The sequence below is a fragment of the Dunckerocampus dactyliophorus genome, chromosome 13, assembly GCF_027744805.1.
Source record: "Dunckerocampus dactyliophorus isolate RoL2022-P2 chromosome 13, RoL_Ddac_1.1, whole genome shotgun sequence".
In the NCBI taxonomy this organism is placed as follows: domain Eukaryota; kingdom Metazoa; phylum Chordata; class Actinopteri; order Syngnathiformes; family Syngnathidae; genus Dunckerocampus; species Dunckerocampus dactyliophorus.
Window position 1 is genome coordinate 8,424,943 of NC_072831.1, and position 26,304 is coordinate 8,451,246.

General features: G+C 44.0%; 3 protein-coding genes across 25 annotated transcripts in view; 2 read left to right on the forward strand and 1 right to left on the reverse strand.

Moving 5' to 3' along the window:
- Positions 1 to 4,519, forward strand: part of mark3a (MAP/microtubule affinity-regulating kinase 3a) — a 41,417-nt gene extending 36,898 nt beyond the window's left edge. For 6 of the 23 annotated variants that reach the window (XM_054795524.1, XM_054795526.1, XM_054795533.1 and 3 more), the window contains one exon: positions 2,432 to 4,519. In XM_054795524.1, the coding sequence (XP_054651499.1) occupies positions 2,432 to 2,777 (346 nt within the window). In that variant the 3' untranslated portion in view covers positions 2,778 to 4,519. Of the gene's footprint in view, positions 1 to 612; positions 1,479 to 2,431 lie in introns of all 23 variants that reach the window. The other 17 variants (XM_054795531.1, XM_054795525.1, XM_054795534.1 and 14 more) reach the window with 9 other exon arrangements.
- On the reverse strand, positions 3,231 to 9,150 carry ckba (creatine kinase, brain a). Its single transcript, XM_054795541.1, has 8 exons — positions 8,986 to 9,150; positions 8,518 to 8,719; positions 8,095 to 8,249; positions 7,287 to 7,419; positions 7,009 to 7,180; positions 6,824 to 6,947; positions 4,217 to 4,406; positions 3,231 to 4,140 (listed from the first exon to the last, which is right to left on the reverse strand). Exons 2-8 carry the CDS (start codon positions 8,708 to 8,710, stop codon positions 3,962 to 3,964), a joined length of 1,146 nt encoding a protein of 381 aa, XP_054651516.1. The 5' UTR covers positions 8,711 to 8,719; positions 8,986 to 9,150; the 3' UTR covers positions 3,231 to 3,961.
- A 610-nt stretch (positions 9,151 to 9,760) lies between these two features.
- On the forward strand, positions 9,761 to 15,086 carry trmt61a (tRNA methyltransferase 61A). The gene is made up of 4 exons (XM_054796796.1): positions 9,761 to 9,902; positions 10,425 to 10,766; positions 12,219 to 12,485; positions 14,640 to 15,086. The coding sequence occupies exons 2-4, from the start codon at positions 10,436 to 10,438 to the stop codon at positions 14,924 to 14,926; spliced, it is 885 nt and encodes a 294-aa protein (XP_054652771.1). The 5' UTR covers positions 9,761 to 9,902; positions 10,425 to 10,435; the 3' UTR covers positions 14,927 to 15,086.
- The last annotated feature ends 11,218 nt before the right edge of the window (positions 15,087 to 26,304 follow it).

Consider the following 26,304-nt stretch of genomic DNA (forward strand, 5'->3'; position numbering starts at 1 on the left):
AGAGTTCAAATTTCGTTTGGATTCTAATGATCAATCTACCAGGTTGGACACAAGGAATTAAGTGACTCTTGCGTATTCACTCCTCTGACCGTTCTTCGTCTTGGCACCGTTCGGCTGTGGCGTTTTTGTAAATCATATTGCTCCTTTCGTCGTCGGCCCCCTCGTCCTACTCCTTGAACCAAAGATTCCTTTAGCCGATTTATTTTTTATTTTCTTGAGGTTTTTTGTTTGTTTGTTTTTTGGTTGGTTTAATTTATGCTGTTTGTTTAATTTATTGAAGAGCTCTTGACATTCCAATTACAATGTTAAATACTCTTGAGAAATGAAATGTTATTGCTTTTGATACGATGTACTCATTATGCCTTAAAATGAATGGGGGGAAAAAATGGCCTCCAAAAATGTTGTCAATAGTATCGATTATCGACAATCATTTGTAGGACAACTATTGTCCAGCAAAATTTGTTATCGTGACGGGCCTAATCATGTGACTTCCTGGCTGATGTGGGTTCATCTTTGATTGCAATGAGCTCCATGAAAGGAGGACTCTTTGTTTGATGATCTTTCACTTTTCTTCATCACATCCTGCTGCTTAACCACTTGACCTCCTCCCAGGACATCCTCCTCCATCCTCCTCACAGTGCGTGTGTTTTGTCCTCTTGACCTCTGTGTGCCCTTTAACCTCTGGCTGCTCTCCCTCTCCGCTAGGGTCACTATTGACCCGGCCAAGCGGCAGACGGCCAAAAGTGGGCCGGCCGTCTCTTCCGCCCAGGGAGGAAAGAGCCTTAGTAAGTCCTCTTTGGCCTCCAGCCTCTGTCTTTCCTTTCTTCCTTCTCATTGTCATCATCATCATCATCCTTCTCCTCTTGTCATATTTTTGCTTCAGTTGCAGACGTCGCATCCTCCATCATGGTCCTCTGTCCCTGTCACTTCTCGTCTCTCAATCTACTCTACTATCACCATGTAGACCGCAGGAGGAAGTTCTAGAGTCTTTTAAGGTCCAAACTATGGACTGGTTGTCTACTTCTTTCTCCGTCTTGACTTCCCACCTCCACATTTCCTCCCCCGCCCCCTTCATGCTGCAGTGCATGCTGGGAGTCATCTGGAGTAGAAGACATGTTTCTTTGTACCTTTTAATGTACCAAAGGGCTGAGTTCTGCTGGAGTGTTTAGCCCAACTAAACAAAAACGAGGTCGTCGTCGGGGTGTCATGTGACTCGGCGAGCTGCGCTTCCATCCCGCTCTGCTGGAGGCTTGTTTGTGTCGGCATTTATCTCTGTTGCTCTCATGGTTCTTCACCGGGGGTCAGTGTTTGATGGCTCCCCCTCAGGTGTAGCTTTGTTGTTGTTGTGTGGTTGAACATGTTGATAGTGCACAATCCACATCCTCTTCTTCTTTTTCTCTTCCTTCGTGGTCTCATCTTCTCACACGCCTCAGAGTCTCCACCGAGTTTGAGAGAAACGGGAGACTTGAGGGCTCAAGGTGAGCATACCCGGCTAAAGCGCCGCCCCCTACCTTCCCTCCCCCAGTCCCCAGCCCACAGGTGTCACAGGCACCGCCCCCTTTCTATCCCCACCCCCTCCGCTTTGTATCAACAGGACGTTACTGAATACGTCCTCAGGAGTGTCGTCCCTCCAGTGTGTCTTGTTGGCTTGTCTCTCTTGGACTGCATGGGGCCGCCGACGCCGGAATTGTGTTTTGCTGTTATTTTATTTTATTTTGTTATATTTTTTGCATGTTGGCCTTGAAACCCTTAGCCCAACCCACATCCCCCTTCCCCCCGCAACCAAACCCTCCCAGAACCCTCCCAAGCCTGCTGCAGAATGGACCCGTCCAGCCTCGGTTTGACTCCACCGTGGTCACAGAGATGAGTTTGAGCGCCGACGTTTTGTTGACTCCTCCCTTCCAACCCACAGCAAATAAGAATGCACGTCGCTGGTGTGCATCATCCTCACGTTACATTGTCTCAAATATAGTGTTTTGTTGACAGTGGTCAACTTCTTTTTACACTTGTACGACAGGGAAAGATGATGATTTGTTGACTTGTGACCAAATGCAAACAAGCGGTAGTTTGACTGGCATTCCACCGTGGTTCGTGTTGATCCTCAGAGGGTTCTACTGTCTTCTAATCAGGCGCTTGTAAATCAGAGATCATTGTTTCATGAAGAAGCTCAGCTCTGTGACCCAAATGCATCATGAAGGCTTGAGTAGCACAATCTGGGTTTGGATGACAAACAATATTTTTCAGTCTGGTCTTTTTTTGTTGTTGTTTTGCCAGGAATTTTGATTGAAATGTCCATTGAATGTGAAAGCAGCAACAAAACAAGGCTTTTTTCTTGTCTTTTTTCCCCCAAATATGCTACCAAGTTAACTGTGTGTGTGTGTGTGTGTGTGTGTGTGTGTGTGTGTGTGTGTGTGTGTGTGTCTCCTTGCAGTCGCCATGTACCTGGGGATCAAAAAGGGGAAAACAAAGACGGTAAGCCCCGCTCCCTCCGATTCACTTGGAGCATGAGGACCACCAGCTCCATGGAGCCCTGCGACATCATGAGGGAGATCCGCAAGGTGCTCGACGCCAACAACTGCGACTACGAGCAGCAGGAGAGCTTCCTGCTCCTCTGCGTGCACGGCGACGGGCGAGCCGAGAACCTGGTGCAGTGGGAGATGGAGGTGTGCAAGCTGCCCCGCCTCTCGCTCAACGGCGTGCGCTTCAAGAGGATAGCCGGGTCATCCATCGCTTTCAAAAACATTGCTTCCAAAGTTGCCAATGAGTTAAAGCTATGAGGAAAACTGAAGAGGGGTTAAAAGTATCCGTATATCTAGAAGTATTTAAGCTGTACAATCATCCAAGTAGCAGTTTCCAAATGTCTCCTTTTATAAAAAACAAAAAAACAAAAACAAATTACAGAGTATGTATTGATTATAATGTATAGGCTAAGACTTTTGGCAATAATCACTGAATTACCTACTAATCTGTCTATTCTGGCCACAAGGGGGCGACATAGCGAGTTGATTTGTCATGCTGTGAACGTGGACAACAACAAAGTATTTCTTGTCTTATTTATTTTCTTTTTTTCTTCAGAAAAAAATAAAAACACGTAGCGTTTATTTTTGTTTTCCCTGTAAATAGTATCACGTTCAAGACTCGTTTTTTTCTTTTTGTATTTCAGTTTAAATTGGAAAAAAAGTAGAGATGGCGGCGAGTCCGTGTAAACGCCCACGTGGTTTAAGGGTCACATGCCTCAATTAAAGTGTCTGTCAACTTGAATACATCTCCACTCGCGCTCTTTTATTCTTCCATATAAAATACACTGAATCAGAGCCAACAAAAAACATGATTACTAATGTGCTTGTAGTTTGCAGGGGTGTCCAAACTCGTCCAGTGAGGGTTGCATACATTAGACATTAAAGGATGGGGGGGGGTCTTCACTTAAATGCATTTTGTTCATTAAAGATGCTAAAAGGGATCCATTATAAGGCAATATATTTTAAACTACCTGAACACGTTTGTGCTATAGACACTAATTTGTCACAATTCTATTTTTACATGATGCTGCATCCCAAAAATAGCCCCCGGGCCACCTTTTGGACACCCCTGACCTACAGGAAAAGATTTTTACAGCTAGAAAAGCACCCACCGACTGTGGGAACATTTGTGAGATTTCTTCCCCCCCTCAAAGTCCAAAATGTGTCCACTATGATGAATTATTCATATGTGGGGACAATTAAGGACTTTAGTCCCACCTCTGATTCTTTAAGAGTGTCCCATGACTTTTGTCCATGTAGTTGACTTTGCATTGAGAGGAGAGAAGGTTCTCTTCCAGATCATTTTATTTCACCTCAGTCTTCATCTTACAGAAGATGTTTAAATAGACAATTCAGGGACAAACCAACAAGCAGAGTGCATTCCAGGATAGTTGGACGTTCATTGAATTGGACAAGAGCATCGGGTTGGGGGTGTTCAGGGTCTACTTCTGGGCAGGCATGAGGTCATCGATGGACTGGCCCTTCTCCAGCCTCTTCTCCATGTCCACCAGCAGCTTGATGCCATCCACCACCATCTGCACCAGCTCCACCTCAGAGAAACCCAGTCTGTCAGCGTTGGAGATGTCAAAGACTCCGCCCACAGCCGCTGTGTCCACGCCCCCTGGTGGACAAACAAGGTCAACGGCTCATCCAAACAAGGACGGTCTGGACAGCAGGACAAGCAGCGTTGCACTCACCGGTTCCACGCTTCTGGAGCCTCAGACGCTTGAGGACCTCCTCGAACTTTGCGTGCTTGCTCATGTTTGGCAGCTTCACGTGCACGCCCGCGCGCAGGCCCGTGCCCAGGTTGGACGGGCAGGTGAGTACGTAGCCCAGGTGCTCGTTCCACATGAACACGTGACCTCTGTCCTTGAACAAGGACTCGATCTGAAAGAGAAGATCAATATGGAGGAACCGTGCAGGAGCCTTTCTTAGCTGTCTCAACACACCTACCACCCTAAGACGTGTTTAACTTTGAAGACAATTTAGGCTTCAAGAAAGCTCATCTACGAGTCTCCAATGACTTTTGCCCCTCTGATCAAAACATGAAGTTTAAAAAGATGATAGGTTAGTTTGACGTCTCCAGTGTTAAACACAGTTACCAAAGTGTTTTATAAAAACAAAAAACACTTCAAACATCATTCGATTTTCACAACGCACGTTTTCGTAAACATTAAAACGACTGAGTCGTCCATTAACCTAATGTACGGGTTTCATACAGGATATTTCAGGATCTTCAATGCAAGAGAACGTCAGTCACCGATCCTACATAAACTGCTATTGGAAACCTCAATGACTTAAAAAAAAAAATAATTCTTAATCCAACACGGTCTCATAAAACATCCACGACTAGCAAATTTATGAGACGTTGAACACGATTTAGAGTCGATATACGAGTCACGTCTTGTAACTTACACTGTAACGTAACCGTTTACAGTCAAACCTTACATATCTTTTTCAGAAACATCCAAAACGTCAAGGTTATATACACGTCCCCAGTGCAATTTGTGTTTTTACATTTTACAATCTTCAGTTCAAAAGAAAATTGTCACTGAATTTACAAGATGCGTTTTCATAAACCTCAATTACTTTTGAAAAGTCTTAAAAAAAAAAAGGATAGTTGGGATTTTTTGAGATGAAGTCGTATGACAGCCCCGTCAGCAGTGTAGTACATTTTGAGATACAAATGTATCACTCTTGAGAAGAAACTCTTTACTTAAATAACCCAGCACTTAAATGATCCCTGTTGCTGTACTGCACTGCTGATGGGTTTTTTGTTTTTTTAAAACATTGAAGACAAGTCTTCACAAGTGTTTCCATAAAAAAACACTAATCCTCACATGCGTTTTTGTAAACATTGAACACAACGCACATTTTCAAAAAAGGCGATTAACTTATGTACGTCTTTTTGTTCACACCGGAAACACTTCAACAACCCTCACGCACGTTTTTGGTCAACTGAACACTTCCAGTTTAACTTGACACAAGTTTTCAGAAACTAACAATATGGGTGGTGCAGGGGTGCTCACACTTTCAGCATGCAGGTTACAAGTCAAAATGATTTACCCCTTTCTATAAAACAAAATAACCGGTAAAATGTACAGGTCATCAAAATAGTTTATCATTCAATAAGGAAATAAATATAATTGCACATAATTCCTCAATGGTTGTATATAACCCGAGTATTATGTCACTTACAATAGCTACATAGCATTCATGTATTACATCCGGTTAGCATTTGCTAGCAAACATTACAAATATACAAGAAATGATGATTATGCAAAAGACAATGCAGCCGAAGTCGAGGCAACATAGAAAATGTTTCAGCTTTGGGCACTTTCCAATTCATCATGAAATAGTTTACGAAACAAGTGTAGAAAACACGCATTTCTATAGTGGAGTTCGGGATGCAAAGCAGAGCTAATCAAACAATTGACTCCCCTTCCATAAATAGCCGCTACAAGTGAACGGGTAATTTGTTAGACATTTTATCACAGAGTTAGTTTATCTGTTATCTGAAATATGAAGGCAGGGAAGTGCAAAACAGGTCAACAAAAAAGTAAACCAAATTACAATTACACCAGCCGAAAAGGGAACGTACTAAATCCCAGAGGTATAGGAAATGATCACGTTTGGACCAATCGGCTCCGGGGTGTCGGTAGCCGAGAAGTGCAAAACACAAAACAAATTACAATGACACCACCCGGAAGGGGATGATAAACGGTCACCAAGAATGCCACTGTTCGCGTCTTCGGTGAAACCTCACATGACTTTGAGCGTAAACGTAATGCACGTTTAAAGACGATTAACTATGTCTTTTGGTTGGAGACAAGTCAAAGGTGTTTTCGGAAAATAAAAACTTAAGACAAACCTCATGTTTTTTGTAAAACTAACACTTTAAAAAAACAGCCCGAAAGCACGTTTTTGTAAACAACGACTGAGTCATCATCCTTACTGTATGCGTTTTTCTAAAACATTTTAGAATCTGCAGTTCAAAAAGGAATTTCGGTCACTGAACTTACAAGTTTTCATGAACCTCAGTGACTTGAAGTCGTAACCCAACATGTTATCGTTAACAGACCCGTTATCCAAACTCACATGTGTGTTTTTGTAAACATCACAGGCGACTTTGGGGCTTCCAACCTCACGTACATCACCATTTCATGAACACTGAAAGCAATTTAGAGTCTTCAGTGAAGCCTTTCTACGCATTGTCAACATGAAATACAATAAGCATAGATAGTTTCATAAAATGAGAAGTTCCTCAGGTAAAGGGAGGGAGAAGGTTGAGATGTCCTGCTAACCTTAGTGAGCCCAGTGCAGAAACGCTGGAAAACCTCCTTCATGTTGCCTCCTTTCTGCATGGAGATGACTCTCAGGTGGTCCTCCTCATTCACCCACACCAGGAATGTCTTGTTGTCGTTGTGCCTTTAAAAAGATGACTATGAAGCCCACCGTCTTTCCTAAAAGTCTCAAGGTGCAGTCCTACCAGATGCCTCTGGCGTCAGGCCAGTCTCGGGCCATCCCGGAGGCCAGCAGCAGGGGGGACACGGGCTTGTCAAACAGGAAGTGGTCATCGATCAGCTGCTGCTGCTCCGCCTCCGTCATGTTCTTCAGGGCGTAGTATTTGCCCTTCAGGTCCCCAGTCAGGGAGGCCAGAGCTGCAACAGGGGAGATCACGTCATACCACTTGCTGCCACCAGAGGGCGCCCACCACCATCACACTCTCCAGAGATGCTGCTGTGATGCAGCTTTGGAGAAGTTTACCTTCGATGGAGAGGGTCTCCACGGCGCGACGCTCTCCTCGGCTGCAGTGAGGAGGCAGGCAGAAGCCGCGGACGCTGCGGCCCGTTCGGACTCGGGAGCTCAGGACGTAGTTGGGGTCCAAGTCGTCGCCCCCCTAAGGATGCCAGGTGTCAGTCAAGACAAGAGAGCTGAGATGCCGGACAGACGGTCAGGGGCGGACTTACCATTAGGCAAACACAGGCAATTGCCCCAGGAACCCCCAAACATCTAAAAACTGGATTTTTTTCCCCTCCTCGATTTAAAGTACATATTGCCGTTTGTCTTAATTCACGTACTTCAAACTACATCAAAATGCGTAACCCATCATGATAGTTTCGACCCCCCCCCCACACTTCATGCAACGGACCATTCCATGTTACTGCGCATACGCAGATTGGTTCAAGAAGACGGCAGAAACACTCGTTGGCGCAGTTTGGAAAGAAATGAAGCGCAGTCACCTCAGAAGAGAAGGCCAGAGGACAACAAAAATCGATGAACAAAACTACCAAAAAAGGTGTCAACCTTTTTTTTACAGTCACAACAAACGTTGACACACGACAGCAGCGGCACTGCTCTCCGTGCCAGCCGAGGAGAACGTAGTAGTTGTAGAGATGAAGCCCAGAGTGACGCTTTTCATCACAAAGATGCGAGTATTAAAGTGGTAAACCACATTAAATGTTCGTGTTACGTGGAATAAAACTTGTCTGTGCAGTACAAGGAAGTGGAGGGCCCCGATGACCGGGTTTGTCTTGGGCCCCCAAATGATCAAATACACGCGTGCGTACGGTACCTTCAAGTTGCCAGAATTGAGGTCGGTCTTGTGCTTGTCTGTAGGCTTGTATCCACCATGGCGGTCCTCAATGACTGGGTCCAGCAGCTCCTTGAAAACCTCGTAGGTCTCCTCGTCTCCGGCCACGCAGCCCACAGTCATGATGAACGGGTGACCTGCGCGCACGCACACACACAGACCCATGTTCCTGTTCCCATCCATCCATTTTATATCCTGTTGCAGGAATCTGGAGCCTACTTCAGCTTACTTCACATAAACCACCATGCACTCTGTTGACAAGTAGCAGCATAAATCATTTGAGGATTGTCAGCTTCTTCCTGCGTGTTATGCAACTCCTAATCTTGCCGTAAAAGCACAGTAATGCGCCCAATAGAGGCGCACTCATTTAATTCAGTGACTGACAGGCCTTTTGTTCTCTCTTACCAGGGTTGTCGACCCCGGTCTGAATGACGTCATCGAGCGTGAAGCCGCTGGGCGTCTGCTTGCTCCTCAGCCGCTCGTACATGTCAGCCGTCAGCACCTTGGCCATGTGGTTGTTGTGCTTGCTCAGGTCCGGGTACTCCTGGTCCGAGGCGTAGTTCATCTTCAGCTGGTTGTGTGTGTTCCCGAACGGCATGGCTGCTCCCTGCAGGCCCGGGGTCGCGGAGGAGGGGTAAGGAGCACCAGCAGGCAGCATTTTAATATTCAATAGTGTAGGCATCCATCACAGGTGCAGACAGATGTATCAGATTGTAGAAAGTGACTTTGGAAGCACATTATTCATGTTAATTAATGCAAGCCACTGTGTCCATTGTGCACAAGGCCACCCTCGATCACATACCATCCCATGATTAAATCCATGCCATCATATCAACATTTCTCTTGTGTGTGCAGTAAAATCAACATCCTTACCTTTTGTTTGCGGATGTGTGGTTGACTGCTACAACTACTAGCGGGGACAGACACAAAGATCCCTATTTTTCCAGCCGATGAGCCAGCAAAGAAAGCAATAACAGAGACCGCAGTGGAAGGGTCCCAACAATATCTGCTAGTATGCGCTCACAAGCAGCAGCTGACATCATCATTTATAGGCTCCATGCTCTCCTCCCATTGGACGCTCTTTTCACTCCATTCACGCCACGGAGGCCTCTGATTGGACCGTCGGAATACTCAGCCTGCCTCCTCCTCACCCTTCTGCACTCATATGGCTGCCAAATAACTATGATTCAAGACAAGTGTATTTTCTTTTCAATGTTGCATTGAGGCGATAAGTTTTAAGTCAAAACAGTGTCCATGCTGGAAAACAAAAAGGTATGTCACGAATTACCCATGCATATGCTTACTAGAGTTAAAAACTACCTTCCGCAGGCAAAATATACCAGTCAATGTATTGCCTGTATAATTAATAAATGACCAAAACTATTAGGTTACAACCACTATTGCAGACATTTTAAAATATTATAGTTTGACTTTTTTTGCATGTATTCTTGTTCTTAACAGTTCTCATCAGTTATCTGAAATTCAAATATAGTTTATACACCAACTTCTTAACCCGTTAGACAAACTCTTTCGTAGTTTGGGTTGAGGAGGCAAAAAGTAAATCTACAAATCATGAGCACTAACGCTTTAACTCACCATCCAGTCCAGGAACTTTATGAATCCGCGAAAACATTCCTTTTCCGGTCTCCTTTGCCCGACTTCCTGTGAAAACAAGCACATGTGGCGACTCAATGGGTGTGCTTCTGCATGCACAGAAGTGGCGCTAAAGTAGTGTTTTTGTTGCTAATTGTTGTTTGCGGAGACATTAAACGAGCACTGTTGTGTACACGGTAAGTCGAGGGCCAAATGGTTGTTTAATTTTAGTATGTGCAGTCCTTTATTTGCCAAGCTAACGTGGTTAGCATGCTTCAAGCAGAGAAGTTCCAATTAAAGTTGTCTTGTCACGCTTCCTGTTCCGTCACTGTACATTTTCTGTGTATCTGGAATGTTGTCACTGATGTCATTTTTGATAGATGCATCCTAATCTGTGTTAGCAAACGTTAGCTTGTGTTATTGTAATGCTAGCCAACGTTAGGTGTGGTTTCATTCATCCTATGATTCCTTTTATACATGAAATGTTCTGTTTTTATGGAATATTAGCTAAGGGAGGTATTGTTGGTGTTGCACCATATTTGATTTGAATAATAAGGCTTATCTTATCAGTGTTGGCCTGTCCGATTTGTCTAAGGGTTTTTTAAGATAATATTTGACCTAATTAACATTATCACACACGTGACGTGTTTGTTAATGTAATACAACTTTATCATGTTTTGCTGCACCTTAGGTATAATAAGAATTTTGTCATGTTGCAGAGTGGTCCATCATGAGTTTCGTGGAGTACTCTGACATCATCCAGGACGGCGACGTGGCCATCGTGTACCTGGGCCACGACTCCATGACGCCCATCAAGGTGCAGCATGGTGCCCAGACGCAGACACGCTACGGCGCCATTCGCCACTCCACGGACCTGATAGGCCAGCGCTACGGGTTGAAGGTCACGTGCACCAAAGGCGGTTGGGTCCACGTGCTCCACCCGACGCCCGAGCTGTGGACCGTCACGCTGCCACACCGCACGCAGATCCTCTACACTACTGATATCGCCGCCATCACCATGATGCTGGAGCTCAAGCCCGGCTCGGTCGTGTGTGAGTCAGGTGAGCAACACCCTGCCAGAAGCTTCTAGCTAAGGTTAAGGAAGTTAGCATTTTCTCCCTGGTTGTATGCTGCCCCCCACTAGTTGACTGCGTCTCAGAAATGTCAATCTTGAATCAGAGTCTCAAGGAAATGTAAAGTAAATCCAAAATCGACCTGTTGTCGCCTGTTGAATTCAACAAAGTAAACAATAATGGAGGACATCTTTTTTCTTGTTTTTGGTCTTCTTTGCATACTGGAAGTGATGCTACTCTGTCCACCAATCAACATACTGCACTGTCTAGCTCCGCCCCTTTCGCTACCCTCCCAGTATGCAGGAGAGTGCCTAAAAGTGGTACGGAGCAGTTTAATTGATAACACAATTTACTTGGGTATGGGAATACTGATGGAAACCAGCATCAATGTAAATATAATTAACAATCAATTAAGAAGTGTACGTTTTATTTTCTGCGATACAGCTGCACTTCCTGCTCTATCCTCACATTCCATGAATGCATCCACCATCAATTGTGTGTGTGCCAGCGGCGGCAGTGAGTGCGGTTGGGGGTGGAGGATGCTTGTGTGTGTGTGTGTGTGTGTGTGTGTGTGTGTGTTTGGTGCAGTAGTGCTTCATCATGTTTGCTGCAACAGTGCAGGTCACTCTGTTGAGTGCACTTAGCTTAAATAGTGTGCGCGTGTGTGTCTGTGGCTGATGAATTCATTCCGTAGGAAACCAACACACACGTGAATATTACTGTACTTCCTGGTCACACCCAAGGTGACTGCTGTGTTTACCCCCGACCCCTTGGAGGCTGCCATGGCAACAACCCCCCACCCCCCAGCTGATTGATTCTTTCTTTGAAGCTCAGGGACAGGAAGGATAAATCATAGAGGTCAGGAGTCACGGTAATGAGGCTCCCGTTACTGCCGTGGGTCCCCATGGCGACCATGACGCTTCCCCTCAGCAGTTCATGACTTGATTAACCCGTTGAGGTCCTTCACCCGCTAAGATAGCGTCCGCCTTTATCGGCAAATGAACTCGCTATCACGCATTCCGTCTCTCTGCATGTGTTTGTGCTGCCGCTTGTGCGTGTCAGCAAGCCACAGTCATTGTGTCATGGCGGCAGAGGAAGGGGGAGGGGCTTTTTGCTGTGTATGTGGCGAGCTTCTCTGATGATGAGTGTTTTTCTATCACACACACACCCTCCATGTTGGCGCCCATCTTTGCCAATCTGATTGCATTTGTCATGTCTTAGCTTTAGGCATGGTTAATCAATTTATAGATATATTGATTGTTCAATTGACATTTATGAAGTCCAACATTTAATTGACAATAATTGATTGACATTGTAGACCCGACTCTTCTGCTGCCTAGTCAGGCTGCTGTAGGGAACAAAAGTAAACAAAATTTTGTCCCACTTGGTGCAACCTTCAGTGGTTTTGAACCACCTTAAAGTGTGTGCTTGTGTTTGTAGGCACGGGCAGCGGCTCGCTCTCCCACGCCATCCTGCGTACCGTGGCGCCAACAGGCTACCTGCACACGGTAGAGTTCCACCAGCAGCGCGCCGAGAAGGTGGCAGAGGAGTTCCGGGAGCACCGCGTGGACCACCTGGTCACCGTGCGCAACCAGGACGTGTGCAAGGACGGCTTCGGCGTGACCGGTGTTGCTGATGCCGTCTTCCTGGACATCCCCAGCCCCTGGGAGGCGGTGGGCCACGCCAAGGCAGCCATGAAGAAGCACGGTAAGGAGAGCGTGTGTGGTCAGATGAGGTCAAGAGTGGTCGCTAATGCAAATGTTTGAGGTCACTGAGCAACCGTCCCACCTGCTTCAGCTTGTAGCGCACTACGGTCACTTGAATGTGTGATGAAGCCAAAACCGACCGTAGAGGACGATGAGGGTGAAGATGCTCTCCGACTCCTTTTATGGAGGTGTGGCTTCATGTTCATGCGCAGGGACGCATGGCGTGCATTGCAGGAGTGCCGCATGCCCATACAGGGTCATACAGCATGGACACAAAGTGACTCCATAAGGATTCCTGGTCCTCAGACTGGATCTGTCCTTCAGTGGCAGCATCATTGCCAGCAGCAAACAAACAAGAGCTTTTTTCTTCACTCGTTGTATTTAAAGCACATTTTGCCGCTCAGATTCCAGCTCTGCTCAAGCGGTCTGAAGCGAGGAGCAACAGAAAGGTTCCATTCGTTGCTTGTAATTCTTGGCGTGTTTTGGCCGGCAGCCCGGCTTCCTTGTTTAGAAGAAGCTGCTCTCCATCAGGGCCTTGACATCTAAACCCCGCCACTCCCCTCCTCCACCATCCCCTTTATGCAAGCCCAGAAATCAAACATGAAGACAGGCCTTCACTTGAACAATGTAGCTTGCGTTGCGTTGTTAGTGATTGTGTCGCTTTGTTGCTAGTTGAAATTGTTTAATCATCAACCCCCACCCCCCACCCCGCCATATTTGCTCCTCCTGATTTCTATGGAGACTACGTGCTTTATGGTCGCCTAACCTCGACTTCCTTATCCTTCCACTCCCAGCCACTGTTAGCTGAAGGAAGGGCATGCACTGCTCAAAAACATGTCGCTGCCCCCCGCAGGCTTCTAATACAACTACATACTAATGGATTTATTTATTTTTCTAGAAAACGTCTTCATACTTAGAAGACATGCAAGGATCTGGCCGTCCTAGCAGAACATTTCCTGTTGGTCATTTTGAGCAGCGCTGTCGTCGTACGCCATCATAAAAACATGTTAACTCAGGGGTGTCAAGTGCAGTCGGTGGGCCATTGTCAGCCCGCAGCTCTGTATTTTTATTTATATTGAGATATATTATGACATATGACGCTAATTTGCTTTGTCAGCTATAACACAAAGCTAAAATGTGTATGTTTTGTTCAGATAGTTTAGCGTATATTGACCTACATTGGATTGCTTTTAGCATTTTTAATGTACAAAAAGTATCAAAGTACCCCCACCTCCACCCTCATTCTTTAAATTTTATGTACAGTGGTCCCTCGCTACTTTGCAAATTTTGAAAACTATGTTAATTAATTATGCTGTTTATACACATTTTCCAGAATTAAACATTTACAAGCCCAAAAATGAACTAAAATAAAATATAAGGCATTCGGAAGACTCGTTCAAAGACAAAGTAAGTGACATGCGGTATTCTCCACCGGTCACTAGGTGTCAGTAATGTTCGCTGAGACACTCAAAAATGCTAGACACGATCGCTGGCACAACCACCTTTTATTGCAGGTTTGAATGATCGCACAGCAGGCACACTAATCTCTAATAAAGACACGGGCTACTGTTGCTGCAGTAACCCACACCAACCCCCGACGTTACTTCCTGTCTGTCTGCCACTAATCTCCCCTAGAGAACACATACCTGTATATAGCAACACACACATGCACGATTCTTATTTATGTCTTAAATAGCTTATTTACTCTTATTATGTCAACTATATTGGGTAATACAAGTTTAAAGGTGACTATAGGGGTGTTATTTAATTTCTGAAGGGCTCTAATAATGTTAAAACTCATATTTACAGTAGAAGTCTATGAACAGGTGTTCTGTATTGTAACTACGAAAATATCCGATTTATAAATAAGGAATCCTACTTTGTGGAATTTACTGATCACGGTCACGTGTGGAACCAATTAACCGCGATACACAAGGGATTACAGTATATCTCAATCGACAAAGTTTGCGTTAGCCTCGCCAACCATGCAAATCGTGTTAATAGCGCCGCTGTTTTTGCCTGTCATGGTGCTTCCATTTAAAATGTCCTAGCCATACTAAATATCTTCATGAAGTCTACTTGGTTGATTGCAATAGTTGTCTTCAGCATCTTAACTAAATCAGATGTCTCCACGTCGGTCTCCCCCACCCCGCAGGAGGCCGCGTGTGCTCCTTCTCGCCATGCATCGAGCAGGTCCAGAGGACGTGCGAGGCGCTGGTGAAGCACGGCTTCCAGGAGATCAGCACCATGGAGGTCCTGCTGAGGACCCACGACGTACGCACTGTCTCGCTGCCGATGCCTGACTTTGGTCCCCACGACACCGCCCAAGAGAAGGAGACCCCTCCCAATCAGACCGTCTTCATGCTGAAGACCACCACACCGCCCCGGGAGATCCCCGGTCACACGGGGTACTTGACCTTTGCCACCAAACCTAGAACCTAGAGTCTGGAAGGGGGCGTGGCTTGTGGCGATCACATCAAAACTGCTAATTTGTTTTTTTATTTGTTGCTTGCATCAAGCAAACATCCAATTAGAACATATTTGAGTTTTATGAATCAGGAAGTTTTGTGTTCACATCAAAACAATAAACTGAAGTTTTTCATCTCTGGTTTTTATGAAAAGATTCTTCCTTTAACAACTTCCATGTTTGCTCATTTTTTAAGCAAAGTGATACTCCTGCTGCGTTTTACCAGCATGTGCCCCCCTTCACCAAAAAAAGTACCTTCTTCGCCTCACATCAGTTCAGTGTTCCTACTCGGGTGGGGGCGGCCATCTGACTCGACCGCAGCCACCGCATCATGCGTTGGCGACACGACGTGCCCGCTAATCCACTGTTACTTACTACTCCAGGTTATAAAAAGCACTGTGTGTCCCGTTTGGCTCGGCAGGGTAGTCATGAGTGGCAACTCGCTACTCAGAATCAGTCGGAAAGAGTCCAAAAGGGAAACGTGAATCAGTGGAAGACAGATCACTTCCTATTGTTGGGACTTCCCGGTAGAACTTGCTGTCGTACCTTTGACAACACTTTTCCAGGGAACATCTCCAGCATTTAGTGTTGGGAGGTTTTAAGGACCTTCAAAAGCAGGGTGTCCAAAGTGTGGGCTGGGGGCCATTTTTGGCCTGTAGTTTATTTTCATTGGCCAATGGCATAGTCTAAAAAATACATTTTAACTCATTAGGTGTCCAACACATCTACATACAAATGTATTTACAGGCGCATGTCAATAATAGAGTAACTGGTGCAAAATGTATTTCATGTCAGGAGTTCAGTTAAGACAAATTAAAGGCTCCGTTTTTGTTTAGAGCGTGAACCAGTTAACCAGTAGTTAAATATTAAACACTAAAATAAATAACCAGTTGAAATTGCAAGAATTTCCATTTTACACTGTTGTATCTTAAGGGGGTTCTAAGTAGATCTTCAAATGCCAAAAGAAGAAATGGAAATGAGACCAAAAAAAAAATTGGAGTAAGCTGGTAAGCAATTTATTCCAAACAACCATTAGAAGGCATCTGAGAGAGAAGGGTTTTAAGAACAAAAATCGTCTTCAAAGGTCTCGTCTCCTTCAACGCCACAAAATTGCCCATTTGGAATTTGCACGAGAGCAACAAACGTGGGACATTGAAAGGTGAAAGAAAGATTTCTTTTTTGATGAGGAAATAATGTAACCTTGACGGTCCTGATGGCTTCCAATGTTACTGGCATGACAAGTAGTGCTTCTTCCTTCAATGGAACAATGGAGCTGCAGGTTGTGCAGGGGCGTCAAACGGCAGTTAGCTATGTGGAGATGTTGCAGGGAGCATCCCTCATTACTGAATGTCCTCATCTGTGTGGTAATGACTGGCTTTTTCAACAGGACAAAGCTGCAGTTCACAATGCCCGCCTGATAAAGGACTTCTCCCGGAGACATAACAAGTGAAGTTTACAAAAGTGGACATCATTTCAAGACAGTGGATGCCCTCGTTGAAGCCATCTTCACCACCTGGAGCAACATTCCCGCTAGCCTCCTGGAAACACTGGCATCAAGAATGCAGAAACCAATTTTTGGTGCAGCTACTCATTACCGGGTACTTTTTTGAAAATTTTATTTATATACCTGTATATACATTATACAGTATATATATATATAGAGAGAGAGAGAGAGAGAGAGATTTTTTTCTAGATATAGTCTTAAACTGATAGCTTACTCAATTTTTTTTTCTCACTCCCATTTTTTAATTTTTTTTCCATTTTGGAGCTCTACGTAGAACCTCCTGAAGATTCAACAGTGAAAAATGTAAATTCTTGCAATGTTTCACCAGGTCTTAAAATGTTCACCAGGAGTGTATATATACACTAATAAATAGAGTAAATATACTGTATTTACATACTAATAAATTAATAAATAAATATGTTTTGAAAATTTGTCAAATTTTGTGGGTGACTGAATGTATGTTTTTTTTTATCAGCAACATGAAGTGCAGTTTTGAAATATTTCACTGTTTGCTGTGAAGCTGTGGAAGAGTTTGACTTTGTGAGTTGAATTACAAAAATAAATTCACTTTCAAAATATCCTACTTGATTGAGATGCGGCTAGTATTTGTAATTGTAAAAAAAAACAACTTTTTTAAACTCATCTTCAAGCTTTCAAGTCAACAAGGGAGGATCTGACCTACCAGGACATTTCCTGGTGATCATTTTGAGCAACGCCGTTGCAAAAACTCCAGTGTCCAAAATGCGTCCCTGGGCGCCATTTTCAGCTCACAGCTTGTTTTTTATTGTCCCTCGGCATACTGTAAAAGGAAAAGGAATTGATTATTAATGAGCTATACAAGGTGTGTCTGAAAAGTAAGGGGACTGGTGTCACAAACAATTGATTTCAACTGTAAACATGCTGATTGACCGTCAGAACTCACGGTGGACGATGCCTCTAACATCGAAGAACGTGATCGACACGACTTTGACTTTGACTGTCTTGCTTTGAGATGAGTTGAATACAAAAGCATGTAAAAAAAAACGTAAAGGTTGCCGTTACACACTCCCAAGACATCATGTTAGATATCATGCTAATCCCTCTTTTGCCCGTGGCTCATACAGCACACCCAGCCCCGATACTTTTCAGACACACCTTAGATATTAGATATTACACTAAGTAGCTTTGTCAGCTATAACACAAAGCTAAGATGTTTTGATGGACACTTCATTATCTCCAAGAGAAAGTCATGTTTCCACCAACTCTGCAAAAGTGTCCCAATAAACGTAATGACTTAAAAATAAAATCAACAAAGCAAAACAGGAGAGTTAAGAAAAATACATGATGTGTGTATTCACATTAGGCTTAGGCGAGCGTGTCCTCACAGCTAACTGCTAAAGCTAAAGATCCACAAAGCATGTTAGCGCGCGGCAGAGGAGCGTCAAGCGGGCGGCTCCGGAGCTTCTAATCTGGCTCCCTCTAGGCTGGAAATAGGAGTTCTGAGCTTCTGATCCCGCGGCGTAAGCAGCTTGTCTGCTGAAAACCGACAAACATCCTGACCTCAGGTTATGGTGTTACACACCACGACTAGAGAGCAAGAGGGCACAAACCCTGGCGTGCATGCAGGGGTGCCGTATGGCGGCGGGGAGTGTTTCAATCATGGGCCCCAAAAATAGGTAACAATTTACTTTGACTAAATAAGTACATTAGAAAATAACAAGGGGGGCCCAATGTGATTTTTTTTTCATGGCGCCCAGAATTCCTGGTAGCGCCCCTGCGTGCATGCTTTGCATTCACATTAGGCGCACCCTCTCATGAGATCCAATACAATACGTTCTTCTCAAGTTGCAAGTTGGGTCGTGTCCCTGATAAGTGTCCAGTCAGTGTAGGTGATTTGCTAACGTTGCTAAAGCGCTAACGTGACTTATTGTACCCTGCTCATACAAGTCAGCAGACGTTTAACCCTTGAGGAGACAACAAGGAAGCAAAGAAAGGTGTTCCTCATGAAGTCAACTGTAATTTCCACACTCACACAGACTTTGGTGGGTTTTCCTGCTGTGTTTTTTTAAACAGGACCACGAGGGAGGAATACACCATGATGTCAGCATCCAGAGACCTGACCCCCCCGGCACCTCTGGTCCCGTCAGCCCCTTGGAGGATGCACCCCCGTGACATTCATGAGCCCGAATAGAGTCCAGTCTGACCTTCAGCAGGGGTGAACGTGCTTCTCTGGAGCCACGCAAGGAACTCCAGAACTCAGTAGGTTATAAGTACGCTCTTGCTTCTTGCGTTCAGTACGAGCACAGTTTATAAATAAGACAAATGGGTCATGGTTCCGCTCACTTGGACATCCTCCATTTGTGAGACCAAAGACATGCAAAAATGCTTACACTCCGACGCCATGTTGGTTCTGCTGCACTGTGGAGTGACCCCGGTCAGAACCATAAATAGAATGTTGCACATAAAGTGCATTTATCTGGGATAGGGCCCAGCATCGCCCCGCGACCCTGGCAAGAACAAGCGGCATAGAAGATGAATGAATGAATGCGGGGATTGCTATGATATGCTGTGATGCACTGGTGTTTTCATTCTAGGGTAGCATTATGTAATGTTTCTGACATTTTAGTGGTGTTCAAGTTATCAGTTGAGACAGCAGTTGAAAGTCCGTAATAGCGGAATTCGAGGGATTGGTCAAATAGTCCGTTAGCATCAAATGTGCAGTCAAAGTTGAAGGCCACTTCCTCCAGGGTGTGTGTTCTTCTGGGAATGAGCCTCATTAAATGGCCGCTGTCGTCCATTTGTGAATTGCAGTCACTCACTTCTAGGTCCAAAGTGTCTGTTTGGCCAGGATCCAGTGCTGCACAGTGGGAACACTGGGATGCTTTGTGGACTGATCACGTGACCTTGTTGTCAGGAACTGGACTTGTTTGTGATGGAGGTTGTGTGTGTGTGTGTACGTGTGTGTGTGTGCGCGCAGAACACTATCAAGCTGAGGTGATTCTAGAGTCTGTTGGCACCCCTTTGCATAGCACTACTCAAGTTCAAAGTTTGTCAGCCCTCGGGGGCCCCCAACTAGGCAGGAGCCCCATTCGGTTTCCTGACATGCCTGGTGGCAAGCGGCACCCCTGCCGACAAGCATCCTTCTTCGACAACAACTTACAAGTATACGATTGTGGTGTTCCTTCTGGAAGTCCACTCTTATCCTGCCAGGAAGTGTCTACGTGCTGCTTAGCCCGTCTTCACTTGCACGACCAACACTTTGAAAGAACCTTATCATAAAACAAGACCTTTTTGGACTGTCTTTCATTTGACGAGCCTTGCTGGACTTTAAGCACAAGAGCAATGAGTGCATGATGGTGATGTAACAAGCTGACTGCTGATTGGCTGCTGATGATGTCATCCATGCACCTTAAAGGTGTCATTATAATAGTATTTATTTACAGGTGTCAGAGGTGCCACAATGGTGGATTAGAAGTTTGTTAGCTTTGGTGCTCGAATTTAGACAGTATAAAAATGCTATGAGTAAGCCCTGCTATAACTTTAAAGTGTTCATGGCACCAAAACACATTCATCTTGTTATTTTTGCCATGCAAAATAACATTAAAAGGCGTATTTCCTGTGTTAGATTTGTGCTCGAATGTCGACATTTTTACTAAGGATGCTCCGATCAGGATTCTATTCTGCCGATTCCGATACCAATCATCCATGCAGCTGCTCACCTTCTCACTAATGCTCCAAAACACGCCCTTATCACACCAGTTCTCTTTTCTCTCCATTGGCGCCCGATACATTTTACAATCCATTTTAAAGTCTCCTGTTTGGGTTCAAGCATACTCGGCTGAACCTTTAACTGTCCCTCACCAATTTTAGGGCCCTTCTGAGCACACAACTTTGGAAGTCCCAAGGACGAGAGACAAAAAATGGGGGGATCGCTCTTTTGCTGCCTTTGCCCCCACGCTTTGGAACTCCCTTCCACCCGCGCCACGGTCTATCACGGAGCTATCAGGTTTTAAATCTCATTTAAAAACTCATTTGATGAGTATAGGTATTTTACATGTGATTCTGTACATGTATATCTATTTCTGTTTTAGTTGTTCTTATTATATCTTATTCGATCTTACCCTGTTCTTATTTGTTGTAAGTTGTTTTTATTCCTGTGAAGCACCTTGGGCACCACTGGGATGTTGTAAGGTGCTATACAATAAATAAACTTGGATTTGATGAGTGAAATCGGCCGACACCGATCACATTGATTAATTATAACATTTTCTATTTATTAATGATGAGTGCTATTGGCCAGGGGTGCCGTATAAACAGGAAAGGTCAGGACAATTCCAAGGTCCCCTGACTGCCAGGGGGCCCAAAAATAGGTAAATACAACCCTGCTATTGGCTATGTGGTATGAAAAAGGAACCATAAAATCACCTTCATTTAGACAAAAACACATTTGGCTTACTTTTTCAAGAGAACATATATCACTCATGAAACTTACAGAGGATGAGACGCCTTCTTCAAGGAGACTTTGGATGGGAGTCCCTAGCAGGACTTCCAGGTAGCATGTACTGTAGGTGGGCTCCAAGTGAGAGAGCAGTCGGCAGACCTGGTGTCTTCCACCGCTGAGAAAGGCTAGTCATTTCGTCGGATGAATTCACTTATTTTTTGGGTTACTTGCTTAGCCTTCTGACTGTCACGCACATACGGGCGAGTGTTGCCCACCGAGCCTCGAAAAGTCACCATACGCGTCACCAGCGGTGTTGAAAGGCATTTTTTGGCATGTGCCGATCACATGATTTTTCACGGAAATCGGCCAATACTGATCGGTGGCCGATCAATCGGAGCATCCCTAATATTCACCCTTTTTTAAAACTTTTTTCTCCAATGAAAAACAATCCTTTCAGAGACTAGAGGAAGAAGGACGAAATGACGGCACTTGGAGAACATGCCCTTTTGGACCTACACGTGGAGTACAATGTTTTCATATTGTTCTAGTGCATTTTTTGTTGATTTCCTGGATATATATTTTTTGATATTATGCCCGCTCATGTGGCGGGCTTATGCTAGAACACTTGCGCTGACAGAGCAAGCACATTTCCAAAAGACGCCATTCGCAGTTTCAAAGTCACACAGTTGTTTTGATCCTGTGCCTCAGATAAAGAAACGCTTGGGGTTGAATGTGTATCACCGTAGGGTGCTTCTAGCACCAGCTGTCCTGACTGTCTGTTCTTGACTCAAATCGGGATATGCAAGTGATCTGCGACACAATAGAAGATGTTTGACTGTGGAAAAGCGTGCCAAGGTGGCAGTAAGTACTAAATCCAGTTTTTTTCTACTAGATATAGTCTACAAATCTTAGACTAATACTATAGGTTTCATGCCAAATTTCCAGGCTATTTAAATAGGGAGTATTGCGCGTCTTGTGTCTTCAAGTCTCTGCATTGATCTGTCAGTGTCAGTCACTGCCAGTCAAGCAACATACCTGTTGTGGCTGATTTTTTATGTGTGTCTTGCACCCCTGATCAAAATTTTAAGACCAGTTGAAAAATTGCTAGAGTTAAAATTTTGCACTGTTGGATCTTGAGGTTCTAAGTAGATTCTCAAAATGCAAAAAGAAAAATGAGAGTGAGCCAGCTGCCGTTTGACGCCCCTGCGCAACCTGAAGCTCCATTGTTTCATTGAAGGAAAAAGCACCCCAGATCATGATGGCGCCGCCACGACTGTGCCGTGTGGAAAATCTTGTCATGCCAGTAACCTTGGAAGGGTTACACCAAGGATACATCCCAACAGATAATAAAACTTTCTTCCATCTTTTAATGTCCCATGTTTGGTGCTCTTGTGCAAATTCCACACAGACAATTTTTTGGCGTTGAAGGAGACGAGGCCTTTGAAGACAGTTTTTGTTCATAAAACCTTTGATGCAGATGCCGTCTGATGGTTGTTGGACTGCACTCTGCATCAGTAACAACCTTCATTCGGACCGAGGATAGTTCCGTGTCTTGATGGACAGCCAATTGGATCCTCCAGCTTAGGGCCTGTGAATTTTTTTTTGGGTCTACCACTTGACTTTTGTGTTCCATAACCCTCAGGATCTTTGAGGAAGTTTTAAATGGCTGTCTTACTGCTGTGCTGCATAAGAAACGCCTCTTGCAGCGCGCCATTGTTGCTGAGGTTGGACGCAATCCGACCGCGTTCGAAGAGATGCTTTTTTGGCCTTCGCCATCAAGAGATCTTATGTAAACAGTGTGAGTACCTGAAAGAAAAAGACACTGAATCCACATTTTTGCGAAGATTTTGGCTTTTAAAGGCTGTGGTCTTAAACTCTTGATCAGCTGGTGAACAGCGTATTTCACTTTAATGCTTGTTTACAGTAAATTGCTTACTCTATTTTTTTTGTCACACTCCCTTTTCTTCTTTTTGCATTTTGAAGCCCGACTTACTCCTTAAGATCCAACAGTGCAAAATGTAAATTGCAATTTTTCTGGTCTTCAAATTTTGATCAGGAGTGTATCAGATGCTCAATGAACTGCTTTGTCACAAGTGTGTTAGGATGTCATCAAAAAGTCACTTTTGCCTCGTTTGAATTGTTCGTCCTTTTAACATGTGTTCCGATAGTCCATGTCTGTAATCACAAGATGATCAATTTAGACATGTGCGACATTTTTTTCGACAACTATTAATGACAAAGATTCTGTCTCCTTTCGCTTCCTTGTAGTTTTCTCTTCAGTGGCAACCTTTGACCTCCGTGGCATTGTCTAGACTTTGGCATTGCATTTTAGGAGGAGGAAAAGTCCACTTCCTGTTGACCTAAAAAGACAACGTGTCTCAAAGAGGACTCAAAAGAGGACTTAGCGGCAGGCTGGTGGGTTAGGCTGGACTCATGCTCCAGACCCTGCAGTGCTGCTGACAGCAGAACGTGAATAAAACATGGCGACCTGCTTCACTGAATGGCTTCCATTATTACAGTACATACTGAACCGGATTATAGTGAATTGAAAAAAAAGAACACTCCTGAGTTTGGGTTCTGATTCGATTGGATGAAATCCCTCTCAAAATACCAACGTGACATTTCTTGTCCTTGTTGCAGATGTGTTTGTTCGGAGTGGACGTACACCAACACACACGCTCACGAGGCAGCTGAGAGTGAGTAATTCCTGCTGTTGCCGTGGCGACTCGCCGACTACGACCCATCACTGTCAGGTGCCGCTGTTGCCGTTTATCTCAAGCTGCCTCGCCTCGTTTCTGCCACTGGACACAAGTAAAGTCACAAACTAATTCCATGTTTCTTCTCAACGTCTGAAACGGCAACAAAGGAACTCAAATCAATTGGAACCGAAGTGTTTTGGTGCTCATATAAGATACGGAGATGACATTTATGTTTGAATTGAGGGCACAACCATAATCGTATGCATCATTTATGTGGGTTCTGGGACCACCAGCGAATGTAATTTATATGCCAATTTATATGTCACTTTTGCGGCTCACAGCAATTAGGGTGCGTTCAAGGACCGTCAAACAAAGTGGAAAATTTCAACGTTTCAGGAAAAACATTATTATATGTGAACATATAAAAGTGGTGAGCTTTTCTAACTGTGGTACATGTATGGTATGCATATATGCATGTGTGTGTATCACGTATTTATTTATTAAATTACTGACCAAGGGTGAATGAGATGTGTTTTTTGTGGGGGGGGAAAACACCAATTATTGGAGACAAAAATAATATAGATGCAGCAATCCCACATTTATGGCGGTTAATTGGTTGTAGATGAATTTCCGCAGGAAAGTTGGATTCCTTATTTATAAAGGGAATATTTTTGGAGTGACAACATAGAAAACCTGTTTACGACCTTGTAAATACGGGTTTTAACATTGTTAGAGCCCTCTAGACATGAAATAACACCCCATAGTCATCTTTACACTCATATTACCCAATATAGTAGATATCATGACAAAAATAAGCCATTTAAGACGTAAATAAAACTTGTGCTCGTGTGTGTTGCAATAAATGTGTTCCAGAAGTGTTGAGTACAGAAGGCGACATCAGGGGTTCAAAGATGCGTTACAGACGCAACAATAGCCCGTTGCATGATGATGATGATGATGCGATGATTATTATTATTGTTGTGCCTGTTAGAACATTAAAAACCTGCAATAAAAGTCTGTTGTTCCAGTGATCAAGTCTGGCGCTTGTATGTTTCATCAAACATTAAAGTAACATTACTGACACCTAGTGACCAGTTAGAATACTACATATCACAATTTGAATGCATCTTCTTAGTGTCTTATGTTTGTATTTGAGTTCATTTCTCCATTTTTATGCTTTAGGCAAAAAATATGTACAATTTGCTTAAAAATGCATTAATTTTTTTACTAATAGCCATTTAACAGCATGATTTATTAATTCATATATTTTTGAAAAAACGTCATATAGAGGGCAGCCACGATATAGCGAGGCATGACTGTCTTTTTATTTTTTTACCTAAAATTTGTGAATTTGCAGGGTCATGAATGCTGAATCGGGAACATGTGGGGATGCACTGTATTGCACCTAAATAACATCATATAGACACCAGAAGAAAGTGAATAGTAGCACTCAAGTTAGCAATTACAATGAGCATTTCCTCTTAGTTGATCCAGTCATTCAAACTATTAATTTTAAACATATTTACTTACCCCGTTCAATTCCTAATTTTTCCCAATAACCACACAATCTTTTCTACAGGTTTTCTACATGAATTTACAATATGTAGCTAAGAGTTGCTAAGCTACTGGCAGCCATCTTGCTAGCTAATTCGTCTTTGCTTTTTTCCATCTTTTGCGAGACAAATTTAACTATATGAAAACAGGATTTATTTAAATGTGCTTAATGATGACAAGAGAGTGTGTTTAAAATAATGACTTAGCTATGACTTGTAGCCTGGCATTCTGCGTGTTTGGACAATTAAATGAATAATAGTAAACAAACTCTCCAGTCTCTAAAGTTCAGTTAGCGTAGCGTGTTGTATTAGAATGAATAGACTGTGTGGCTTGCTGAGTGCTGAGCTGGACTCAATGGGGTTATGCAACTTTTGTGTCATGTGGAGCGTAATAAACTGTCCAAATGTCCTCAGTGCACTTGCAAAAAAAAAAAAACATTTACAACCGCCACACATCATTTCTGCTGGAAGTGAGAGGAAGAAAAGCGAGACATCATCATGGTTGATATATTTTATGATACATTTCCCATGAGTGGACATTTCATATCATTGTTTTCACCTATCAGGTTACCTTTTAGCCCTGCCTTTTCCGTTCTGCCAGCCAATCAGCTCCCTGCCTGGCTTTGCACTTGACTACATCCTCCTTGCCGGCGATGTTTTCATTCTCGTCGCCGCATATTCTAATGTCTGAGGGTGGGGGCAGGGGAAGTCCAAGTCAAAGTTCACGTCGGCGTGCGACTCCCGCGGCCTTCGAGGAAAGCTGTCAATAAAGACAACAAACGTAGCGCAGCTGTGTTTGCTCTGTGCAAGTTCACACACTCGCACACAGGCGCACATTTATGTCATTTCTCCGTGAATCATCATTAAGCAGAATAAGACACAATATTAGCTTTATGTCATGCTGTTATCAATCCAAGAGAGTGTTGCTGTTGTGATGTGATGAAGATGGTGTTTGCAAGCTGAGGATTTCAATCCATATTTTTTCCTGCTCAAAGCGATTAGCAAGCATTTGATTTTAACCCCTTCAGCTCCATTACAGCAGCTTACACTAATCACACACATGGGGGTTGGGGCTATTATATAAGCCGCCAGCCCCCCTCCCTGCTATGTGACATAACCCTGCACAGATACAACCCCTACCCGCTTGCCTACCTCCATCCCTCAGGCTCTACGCATA